The sequence below is a fragment of the Bos indicus genome, chromosome 10, assembly GCF_029378745.1.
Source record: "Bos indicus isolate NIAB-ARS_2022 breed Sahiwal x Tharparkar chromosome 10, NIAB-ARS_B.indTharparkar_mat_pri_1.0, whole genome shotgun sequence".
Taxonomy (NCBI): Eukaryota; Metazoa; Chordata; class Mammalia; order Artiodactyla; family Bovidae; genus Bos; species Bos indicus.
Window position 1 is genome coordinate 22,008,563 of NC_091769.1, and position 12,482 is coordinate 22,021,044.

The 12,482-nt window shown below is 38.5% G+C and overlaps 1 protein-coding gene across 1 annotated transcript; it reads right to left on the reverse strand.

Moving 5' to 3' along the window:
• Positions 1-8,873: 8,873 nt before the first annotated feature.
• Positions 8,874-10,093, reverse strand: LOC109564467 (olfactory receptor 6E1-like). Its single transcript, XM_019967909.2, has one exon. It carries the CDS (start codon positions 10,091-10,093, stop codon positions 9,167-9,169), a length of 927 nt encoding a protein of 308 aa, XP_019823468.2. The 3' UTR covers positions 8,874-9,166.
• Positions 10,094-12,482: the final 2,389 nt, after the last annotated feature.

Consider the following 12,482-nt stretch of genomic DNA (forward strand, 5'->3'; position numbering starts at 1 on the left):
AGAGAAAGAGTCAAAGGTAATGTAGTTTTGCTTTTGATCTGGAGCAATAAGTACTTTTCTTATTGTGGTAAAATGCATAAATCATTTTTAAAAAATTTTGTTTTTTTTTATTGAAGGATAATTGCTTTACAGAATTTTGCTGTTTTCTGTCAAACCTCAACATGAATCAGCCATAGGTATACATATATTCCCTCCGTTTTGAAACTCCCTCCCATATCCGTCCCCATCCTACCACTCTAGGTTGATAGAGACCCTGATTGAGTTTCCTGAGCCATACAGAAAATTCCCATTGGCTATCTATTTTACATACAGTAATGTAAGTTTCCATGTTACTCTTTCTATACATCTCGCCCTCTCCTCCCCTCTCCCCATGTCCATATGTCTATTCTCTATGTCTGTTTCTCCATTCAGTTCAGTTCAGTCGTTTAGTCATGTCCGACTCTTTGCGATGCCATGAACTGCAGCACGTCAGGCCTCCCTGTCCATCACCAACTCCCAGAGTCCACCCAAACTCATGTCTGTTGAGTCAGTGATGCCATCCAACCATCTCATCCTCTGTCGTCCCCTTCTCCTCCTACCCTCAATCATTCCCAGCATCAGGGTCTTTTCCAATGAGTCAACTCTTCACATGAGGTGGCCAAAGTACTGGAGTTTCAGCTTCAACATCAGTCCTTCCAATGAACACCCAGGACTGATATCCTTTAGGATGGACTGGTTGGATCTCCTTGCAGTCCAAGGGACTCTCAAGAGTCTTCTCCAACACCACAGTTCAAAAGTACCAATTCTTTGGCACTCAGCTTTCTTTATAGTCCAACTCTCACATCCATACATGACTACTGGAAAAACCATGGCCTTGACTAGATGGACCTTTGTTGACAAAGTAATGTTTCTGCTTTTTAATATGCTGTCTAGGTTGGTCATAACTTTCCTTCCAAGGAGTAAGTGGCTTTTAATTTCATGGCTGCAATCACCATCTGCAGTGATTTTGGAGCCCAGAAAAATAAAGTCAGCCACTGTTTCCCCATCTATTTCCCATGAAGTGATGGGACCAGATGCCATGATCTTCGTTTTCTGAATGTTGAGCTTTAAGTCAGCTTTTTCACTCTCTTCTTTCACTTTCATCAAGAGGCTCTTTAGTTCTTTTTACCTTTCTGCCATAAGGGTGGTGTCATCTGCGTATCTGAGGTTATTGATATTTCTCCCAGCAATCTTGATTCCAGCTTGTGCTTCCTCCAGTCCAGCGTTTCTCATGATGTACTCTGCATAGAAATTAAATAAACAGGGTGACAATATACAGCCTTGACGTACTCCTTTTCCTATTTGGAACCAGTCTGTTGTTCCATGTCCAGTTCTAACTGTTGCTTCCTGACCTGCATACAGGTTTCTCAAGAGGCAGGTCAGGTGGTCTGGTATTCCCATCTCTTTCAGAATTTTCCACAGTTTCTTGTGATCCACACAGTCAAAGGCTTTGGCATAGTCAATAAAGCAGAAATAGATGTTTTTCTGGAACTCTCTTGCTTTTTCGATGATCTAGCAGATGTTGGCAATTTGATCTCTGGTTCCTCTGCCTTTCCGAAAACCGGCTTGAACATCTGGAAGTTCACGGTTCGCGTATTGCTGAAGCCTGGCTTGGAGAATTTTAAGCATTACTTTACTAGCGTGTGAGATGAGTGCAGTTGTGTGGTAGTTTGAGTGTTCTTTGGCATTGCCTTTCTTTGGGATTGGAATGAATCCCAATTTCTCCAAAATCCCAGTTTCTCCATTGTTGCCCTATAAATAAATTCTTCAGTATCATGGTTTTGGATTCTGTATATATGCATTAGAATACGATATTTATCTTTCTCTTTATGACTTCATTTGGTATAATAGGTTCTAGGTTCGTCCACCTATTAGAACTGACACAAATGAGTTTCTTTTTTATGGCTGAGTAATATTCCATTGTGTATATGTACCACAACTTTTTAATCTATTCATCTGTCAATGGACATCTAGGTTGCTTCCATGTTCTAGCTATTGTAAATAGGGGTGCAGTGAACAATGGGATACGTGTGTCTCTTTCAATTTTGGTTTCCTCAGGGTATATGCCTAGGAGTGGGATTGCTGGGTCATATGGTGTTTTTTTTTTCCCTAGTTTTTAAAGGAATCTCCATATCGTCTTCCATAGTGGCTGTATCAATTTACATTCCCACCAATAGTGCAAGAGCATTCTGTTTTCTCCTCACCCTCTCCAGCATTTATTATTTGTAGACTTTTTGATGATGGCCATTATGACTGGTGTGAAGTATATCTCACTGTAGTTTTGATTTGCATTTCTCTAATAATGAGCGATGTTGGGCATCTTTTCATGTGTTTGTTAGCCATTTGTATGTCTTCTTTGGAGAGATGTCTGTTTAGGTCTTTTCCCCACTTTTTGATTGGTTTGTTTGTTTTTATGGTATTGAGTTGTATGAGCTGCTTGTATATTTTGGAAATTAGTACTTTGTCAGTTGTTTCATTTGCTATTATTTTCTCTCATTCTGAGGGTTGTCTTTTCACCTTGCTTATAGTTTCCTTTGCTGTGTAAAAGCTTTTAAGTTTAATCAGGTCCCACTTGTTTACTTTTGTTTTTATTTCCATTACTCTAGGAGGTGGGTCATAGAGGATCTTGCTTTGATTTATGTCATCGAGTGTTCTTCCTATACTTTCCTCTAAGAGTTTTATAGTTTCTGGTCTTACATTTAGGTCTTTAATCCATTTTGAGTTTATCTTTGTGTATAGTGTTAGGAAGTGTTCTAATTCCATCCTTTTGCACATAGCCATCCAGTTTTTCCAGCACCATTTATTGAAGAGGCTGTCTTTGCTCCATTGTATATTCTTGCCTCCTTTGTCAAAAATAAGGTATCCATAGGTGCATGAGTTTATTTCTGGGCTTTCTATCTTGTTCCATTGGTCTATATTTCTGTTTTTGTGCCAGTACCATACTGTCTTGATGACTGTAGCTTTGTAGTATAACCTGAAGTCAGGAAGGATGATTCCTCCAGCTCCATTCTTCTTTTTCAAGACTGCTTTGGCTATTTGGGATCTTTTGTGTTTCCATATGAATTGTGAAATTTTTTGTTCTAGTTCTGTGAAAAATGCCATTGGTAATTTGATAGGGATCGCATTGAATCTGTAGATTGTGTTTGGCAGTATAGTCATTTTCACAATACTGATTCTTCCTACCCAGGAACATGGAATATCTCTCTATCCGTTTATATTGTCTTTGATTTCTTTCATCAGTATCTTATAATTTTCTGTGTACAGTTCTTTTGTCTCCTTAGGTAAGTTTATTCCTAGATATTTAATTCTTTTTGTTGCAATGGTGAATGGGACTGATTCCTTAATTTTTCTTTCTGATTTTTCATTGTTAGTATATAGAAATGAAACTGATTTCTGTGTATTAATTTTGTATCCTGCAACTTTGCTAAATTCACTGATTAGCTTTAGTAATTTTCTGACACTATCTTTAGAGTTTTCTATGTACAGTATCATGTCATCCACAAACAGTGAGAGCTTTACTTCTTCTTTTCTAATCTGGATTTTTTTAATTTCTTTTTCTTCTCTGATTGCTGTAGCTAGGACTTCCAGAACTATGTTGCATAATAGTGGCAAAAGTGGACACCCTTATCTTGTTCCTGATCCTAGGGGGAATGCTTTCAGTTTTTTGCCATTGAGAATGTTTGCTGTAGGCTTATCGTGTCTGGCCTATACTATGTTGACGTAGGTTACTTCTTTGCCCATTTTTTGAAGACTTTTAATCATAAATGGGTGCTGACTTTTGTCAAAGGCTTTTTCTTAATCTATTGAGATTATCATATGGTTTTTATCTTTCAATTTGTTAATATGGTGTATCCCATTGATTGATTTGCATATATTGAAGAATCCTTGCATCCCTGGAATAAACTCAACTTGATCATTGTGTATGAGCTTTTTGATGTGTTGGTGAGTTCTGTTTGCTAAAATTTTGTTGAGGATTTTTACATCTGTGTCATCCATGCTGTTGGCCTGTAGTTTTCTTTTTTTGTGATGTCTTTGTCTGGCTTTGGTATCAGGGTGATGTGGCCTCGTAGAGTGAGTTTGGAAGTGTTCCTTCCTCTGCAATTTTTGGAAAGAGTTTTAGAAGGATAGTCATTAGCTCTTCTTCAAATGTTTGATAGAATTCTCCTGTGAAGCCGTCTGGTCCTGGGCTTTTGTTTTTTGGGAGATTTTTGATCACAGCTTCCACTTCAGTGCTTGTAATTGGGTGGTTCATAATTTCTATTTCTTCCTGGTTCAGTCTTGGAATATTGGAACTTTCCTGAGAATCTGTCCAGGTTATCCATTTTCTTGCCATATGGTTGTTCATAATAGTCTCTTATAATCCTTTGTATTTCTTCATTGTTGTAACATCTCCTTTTTCATTTCTAATTTTGTTGATTTGACCCTTCTGTCTTTTTTTCTTGATGAGTCTGGCTAGAGGCTTGTCAATTTTGTTTATTTTCTCAAAGAACCAGCTTTTAGTTTTATTAATCTTTACTATTGTTTCTTTCACTTTCTTTTTCATTTATTTCTGCTTGGATATTTATGATTTCTTTCCTTCTACTAATTTTGGTGGGTTTTTTTGGTTCTTCTTTTTCCAGTTGTTTTAGGTTTTAGGTATAAAATTAAGTTGTCTATTTGATGTTTCTCTTGTTTCTTGAGGTAGGATTGTATTGCTATAAACTTCCCTCTTAGAACTGCTTTTGCTGAATCCCATAGGTTTTGAGTTGTCATGTTTTCATTATCATTTATTTCTAGAAATTTTTTGATTTCCCTTTTGATTTCTTCAGTAACCTGTTGGTTATTTAGAAATGTGTTGTTTAATCTTCATGTGTTTGTGTTTCTTACAGTTTTTTTCTTGTAATTGATATCTAATCTCATAGCATTGTGGTCAGAGAAGATGCTTGATACGATTTCAATATTCTTAAATTTACTGAGGTTTGATTTGTCACCCAAGATATGGTCTATCCTGGAGAATGTTTCACGTGCATTTGAGAAGAAGGTGTATTCTTTTGCATTTGGATGGAATGTCCTGAAGATATCAATGAAATCCATCTTATCTAATGTATCATTTAAGACTTGTGTTTCCTTATTAATTTTCTGTCTTGATGATTTGTCCATTGGTATGAGTGGGGTGTTAAAGTCTCCTACTATTATTGTGTTATTGTCAATTTCTCCTTTTATGTCTGTTAGTGTTTGTCTTCTGTGTTGAGGTGCTCCTATGTTAGGTGCATAGATATTTACAATTGTTATGTTTTCCTCTTGGACTGATCCCTTGATTGTTATGTAGTGTCCTTCATTGTCTCTTGTAATCTTCTTTATTTTAAGGTCTATTTTGTCTCATTGCTACTCCAGCTTTCTTTTGCTTCCCATTTGCATGGGATATATTTTTCCATCCTCTCACTTTCAGTCTATATGTATCTTTAGGTCTGAAGTGGGTTTCTTGTAGACAACATATATATGGGTCTTGTTTTTGTATCCATTCAGACAGTCTGTGGCTTTTGGTTGGAACATTTAATCCATTTACATTTAAAGTAATTATTGAAGTGGTTTCCTCTGTGTGAGTTCTCATTATTTGATACTCCCTAGGGTTAGTTCTCTTCTTCTGGGACTCCTAGAAGCCCTTGGAGTCAATGCTCCCACTCCAAAGGCTCAGGACTTGATCTCTGGCAGGAGCCCCCTCCCCAGGGACTGCAGGAGCCCACCCTGATGGTGACCAGGAGCCAACCCTCATACCACCCGCTCGCCTGTCTGCTCATGCGAAACTCACTGACCATCCGGGGCCATCCCACTGCGTGCTTGCTCTTGCATGCCCCAGATTTATCATTTTAACCACTTTAAAGTGTACTGTTTGTTGGCATCAAGTACATTCACATTGTTGTGAAATCATCACCATTATGCATCTCCAGAACTTTTTCATCATCCCAAACTGAAATTCCATATCCATTAAATAGTGACTCTCTATTCCTACCCACACTTCCTGGTAACCACCATTCTACATTCTATCTCTATGATTTTGATCACTGTATAATAAACTGTGGAAAATTATGAAAGAGGTGGGAATACCAGACCACCTGACCTGCCTCTTGAGAAACTTGTATGCAGGTCAGGAAGCAACAGTTAGAACTGGACATGGAACAACAGACTGTTTCCAAATAGGAAAAGGAGTACGTCAAGGCTGTATATTGTCACCCTGTTTATTTAATTTCTATGCAGAGTACATCATGAGAAACACTGGACTGGAGGAAGCACAAGCTGGAATCAAGATTGCCAGGAGAAATATCAATAACTTCAGATATGCAGATGACACCACCCTTATGGCAGAAAGGTAAAAAGAACTAAAGAGCCTCTTGATGAAAGTGAAAGAGGAGAGTGAAAAAGTTGACTTAAAGCTCAACATTCAGAAAACGAAGATCATGGCATTTGGTCCCATCACTTCATGGGAAATAGATGGGGAAACAGTGGCTGACTTTATTTTTCTGGGCTCCAAAATCACTGCAGATGGTGACTGCAGCCATGAAATTAAAAGCCACTTACTCCTTGGAAGGAAAGTTATGACCAACCTAGCTAGCATATTAAAAAGCAGAGACATTACTTTGCCAACAAAGGTCCGTCTAGTCAAGGCTATGGTTTTTCCTGTGGTCATATATGGATGTGAGAGTTGGACTATAAAGAAAGCTGAGTGCCGAAGAATTGGTACTTTTGAACTGTGGTGTTGGAGAAGACTCTAGAGAGTCCCTTGGACTGCAAGGAGATCCAACCAGTCCATCCTAAAGGAAATCAGTCCTGGATATTCATGGGAAGGACTGATGCTGAAGCTGAAACTCTAATACTTTGGCCACCTGATGTGAAGAGCTGACTCATTTGAAAAGACCCTGATGCTGGGAAAGATTGAGGAGCAGGAGGAGAAGGGGGCGACAGAGGATGAGATGGTTGGATGGCATCACCGACTCAATGGACATGAGTTTGGGTGGACTCCGGGAGTTGCTGACGGACAGGGAGGCCTGGAGTGCTGCGGTTCATGGGTTTGCAAAGTTGGACACGACTGAGCGACTGAACTGAAGTGATACCTCATATTAATGGAATCCTACTATATTTTTCCTTTTATGTCTTGTTTATTTCACTGAGTATAATGTATTCAAGTTTCCTTCATGTTGTAGAGTTTTATTTATCAGAGTTCCATTTCTTTTAAGGCTGAATAATATTTCATTGTATGTACTTACCACATTTTGTTTATCCACTCATTCAGTCTGTGGACATTTGAGTTGTTTCTACCTTTTTGGCTATTGTGAATAATGTTACTATGAACATGGATATAAAATATCTGTTCAAGCCCTTTCAATTTTTTTGGGTTTATGTCTAGAAGTGAGATTGCTGGATGATATGATAAATCTACATTTACTTTATTTAGGAACTGCCATATTGTTTTCCACAGTGGCTGCATCATTTTGCACTCTCATCAGCAATGCATGAGAGTTCTAATTTATCCACATTCTTGACAATAGTTGGTATAATCTGTTCATAAAAATGTTTTAAATACTATTCATCTTAATGGATATAAAGTAATATTTCATTGTGATTTTAATTTGCATTTCTCTAATCATTAGTGATGCTACACATCTTTTCATGTACTTGTTAGCCATTTGTAGAAGGATTGTTTGTTTTTGTTGTTGAGAACATAGTTTTTTAGCTTATAGTGGCTATATAACCCCTTTTTAAAAATCTTTCCATTGTAATTGGGCCAGTTAAATTTTCTATTTCTGTTTAGATTTTTAAAAATTCTCTTTCTTTAGGGATTCATCCATTTCCTCCTGGTTTTCCTATTTGTTGCTGAAGAGCTACCCATGGTATTTTCTTACATAGATCATTTTATACCCTAAATTATAGTTATTTATGTATATCTTCCTTATTAGATTTCAACTTCTATTCAAAGGATAAATTAAGTATTATCAATGAAATGTGCATTTCCTTGAATATAGTATTCATATAATAATTATTTAAGAATAAATTAACATGTGAATTCCATTATTTAATTAATATTTGATTTACCAATGACTTAAATTTCATTAAAATATTGAACATGTTAGTAACAAGTTTCATAGGTTAAATACTGTATTTAGCTTTGAATAAGATTAATATGACATTCAGAATATAAAATTTATAGTATTTCAAACAGAAAAGCTTTTGTTAGCAACTGGTGTGAAATTCAAAAGGAAGAGAGGAAAGGTAAGATGAGAGATAGATGGAAAAAAACTAACATTTAGTGAGACTTATTAGGTTCCTGTCACTATTTAAGTTTCTTGCATAGAGTATCTCATTTGACTTTTATCATAATCCTTTGGAATGGCCATTGTCATCCCCATTTTACAGATGAGAAAACTGGGGCTCAGGGAAGTAAACAACCGGAAAGAGGAAGAGTCTTTCTAAATAGGAATGAAGAATTTCTATGAATTTTTATACTAAACAAAGCATAAGTAGGTTATGTGCAAGATAATAAGCAGCTAGCCTTTTTTTTTTTTTGAATTTTTACTGATATATATCTGTGGCAAGAATGTAAGTGTGAAATGAGAACAGTGCTAAATGAGGACTGGTCTCTTCTCCTCAAAGTTGTTAGATAAACAGACACAAAGCAATATGCCTGAAAGTACTTTCTGAGTATGGATATTACCTATGACTACAGATTGGTGTTAGAGGCTTATGGTGAATTACAGAGCTAGTGCATGCATGCGTGCCTGCTAAGCTGCTTCAGTCATGTCCGACTCTTTGTGACCCTGTGGATTATAGCCTACCAGACTCCTCTGTAATGGGATTCTCCAGGCAAGAATATAGGAGTGGGTTGTTGTGCCCTTCTCTAAAGAGCTAGTACCTGCTATCAGAGAGCTATATTCTGCTGGGAAGCCAAGCAGACGTTGATGGAATGAAGAGAAATATTCAGATCTGATAATTACTAAAAATGCCTTGAGAGGCCACAGAGCTTATGAATTGCTGCTGAGTTGCACAGTGACTGGCGCCCCAGAAACATGTCATCAAGCTTTTTGTGGATGAGAAAGCCTCCATCTGTTGCAGAGGCCTGATGCTCCCTTAGCTTGACTGGGGATCTTATGTGCAGCCTCTTGGATCCACAGGTTTATTAGAAGAGCTTGTTCACCTTCTCCCTAAACACCTGCTTCACCTGTTTGTTCCTGAGGGTGTAGATGAAGGGATTGAGCACTGGGGTCACCACAGTGTTGAGCAAGGCCACCACCTTGTTCCTGTCCTCCCCCTGGCTGCTCTTGCCTGACCGGACATACATGAAGATGCAGCTGCCATAGAAGAGAGAGACAACAGTGATGTGGGAGGAACAAGTTGAGAAGGCTTTCCACCTCTCCTTGGCTGCGGGGAGGCGCAGGATGGTGTGGAAGATGTGGCCATAGCAGGCAGCCGTCACGGACAGAGTGCCCAGGAGGCTGACGTTGGCCAGGATGAAACCTAGAAGCTCGATCAGACTTGTGTCTGCACATATGAGTTCCAGGAGTGGAAAGCTGTCACAGAAGAAATGATCAATGATATTGGGACCACAGAATGGCTGCTGAAATATGATGGAACATGGAATGGCTATAAGAAGGAATCCCATGATCCATGAAAAAAGAGCTAACTGGACACAGACTCTTTTGCTCATGATGGTGACATAATGCAAAGGATTACATATGGCCACATACCTGTCAAAGGACATCACTGCCAGTAGGAAGAACTCTGTGGTACCCAGGAAGAAATAGAGGAAAAGCTGGAGAAAGCAACTGGCTAGGGAGATGGTCCTGTTTCCAGTCAGGATGTTGGTCAGCATCTTGGGGAAGATGACCGAGGTGAACCAGATCTCTAGGACAGCAAAGTTGTGGAGGAAGTAGTACATGGGGGTGTGGAGGCGCCTGTCCATGAGGGTGAGGACCACGATGAGGAGGTTCCCTAGTAGAGTGAGCAGGTAGGTCAGGAGGAGCCCCAGGAAGAGGAGCAGCTGCAGCTCACAGGCCTCTGAGAGCCCCAGCAGGATGAACTCGGTAACAGTGGTGTGGTTCCCCATGGCTCCTCTGACCTTTGCTGGGAATGCCCAATCAGTGGTGTGCAGCATCAGGAATCATGAGGTTCTGGATCTGAGGACATTTGGAATGTATAGGAAAAAGTGCTGAATGTACCATTTAGAGTTGTAGAAGTCCTTTTTTTGTTCTTTTTTTCTTTCTTTTTTTTTTTCCCAAGCCTCTTTGAGGCTACTTGTCTCTTTTATTGCGCCTGGTGTTTCTACGTGGTAACAAGTGGTGTTGCCAGGGATGCTAAGTAAACATCCTCAACCAAAAGTTATTCTTGCTTGTTTTTGTTAACTGAAATTTTATTTCTGTTCCTCAACAATTCCTTTGCCTCTGACTTTCATTACCTTTCACTGCCTTTCATTTTTATCTTTATTCTAATATTGGGTCTTCATTCATAAGTAGTCCCTATTTGAGGCTGACAAATATTTGAGGCTGGAAAAAATAGCAAAATGGCTAAGTTAAGCCATTTTACTTAATTTAGTCATTCACTATACAGATCCATACTCCTGGGTAAACTGATTATTCATAAACACTCTATTGCTATTTCAGTGTTACCTGAAAATGTGATGCCTTTCACTAGTTTTTGGATTAATAAAGAGAGAAGAGGAAATCTATGAGAGAAAAGCACAATGCTTACCAATCAAAAAGAGAATAATCCAAGTAATGTATGCACAAATAAAAATTTGTTAGTGGAAAAAAATTTGTTAATGGGAATTTGGTATTTATCCTAATGTGGACATTGGATTTGTCCTAATGTGATAGATCCATAGTCTCCTGATTACATATTCCCATGGGCTCAAGATACAATAGACCCTTTGTTTTTAAAAAAAATTTTAGCTGTTTTATATACATAGGTTTCAGCACATGGCATTTCAGCTTGGAACCATCAGCTTTTCAAATCCTGTTTATCCTTTAAGTCTCTCCTTAATGAGTGCTATCATTTCCATAAAATCTTCTCTTTTGAATGCATGAGTCTCTGTATCCCTCATAATTTTATTATATATCACAACTTTTATTGTGTTTTATAGTTGTTTTTCATCTTTGTATTTTATATAGCCCTTAGAACAAGTTTCTTGAAACAATCAGCTTTAATAGCATGTATTGAATGAGTGAACAATACCTCAAATATCTGTGGGATGGATTTGGTGGTTTTTGACACACAATAGATTGAGGATGTGTCACTTACGTGGTACTTCACAGAAGACAGAAATCTTGCTGTCATGTGCCAACTGGCCCATCTGAAGAGGGTTTGCTTTTCCTCATGAGAAGGTGGAGACGTCTCCCCACAAACATTCTCTAAGGAGTAACTCTCCATCTTTGAGATAGTCTGGAGTTTGAGCTAGTAAATAGAGGTCTGTTTGGGTCTGCTAGAATGCTTCCAGCAGAAAACAAAACAAAAGCAAAACCCCAAACCTAAAAAACAGCTCTTTTTAAAAGTCCGCCTCCCTACAAGTTTCCTTCCTTAAGCATTATCAACTACTCACTTAATTATCAGACAGAACTGTAGCAACAATTATTTTTCAGTCACTGGAGAATAAGATTGGGACCCAGTTTAGGTACCTGGGGTGAAGGAAATGCTAGGGGATATTAGTAGAGAGGATGAAATGGTAAACTATATAAACTTTACCTTTCTTATGGTTTTGCCTTCTCTTCAGCACAGGCTACACTAGTCAAAGTTATTCCAAAGCTACTATTGTATCTAACATTTGTTTACAGGTATTAAAGAGCACAAAACAGTTGATCAGCCTCAGAGAATATAACTAAGGGCTCTTCACAAGGGGTTATTTCTAGGCTCAATATCATTTATCTTCTCAGCAATTTGAGAAAGAACTCTCTGTGGCCCAATCATGCAGTTCATAGGTGAGTCCAGGTGGTTGAGAAACTTACCCAACTCATTTTAGAAGAGAAGCAGGATCCAATATGAGTATGATATCCAGACACATCATCAGGAGCTAATAGAATGAGTATCATTTAGGCAAAGTCCTGATGGAACATATTGGGAAACAAATGGGAATAGAGACTAAGGTGAAGAAGAATTGGCTGGGGGTGGAAGGAGAAAGCTCTGGGCTCATACTGAATCATGAAGTTAGTGCAGATAAATCATGAAAAGACACTGTGATTAGCCCAAGGATATGTCTCACAGACAGGATGGCTAATAAACTTTTTATTTTTTCCCTACTTCAAATGGGAGGTCAACAGCTGGGTGGGACAGTCTTCCAGATACAAAGGGAAGGGGTCCACTTCATGAGTTCAGGTATTTCTCCTTTTATCCTTCAGACTTGGTGAGTGAACTGGGAGACGTGCCTGGCACCCTGAAAGCCTAGGCATGACTGCACTATTCACCCAGACTATTCATTGTTTTAAGGGTCAGTTATGCAGTACCCG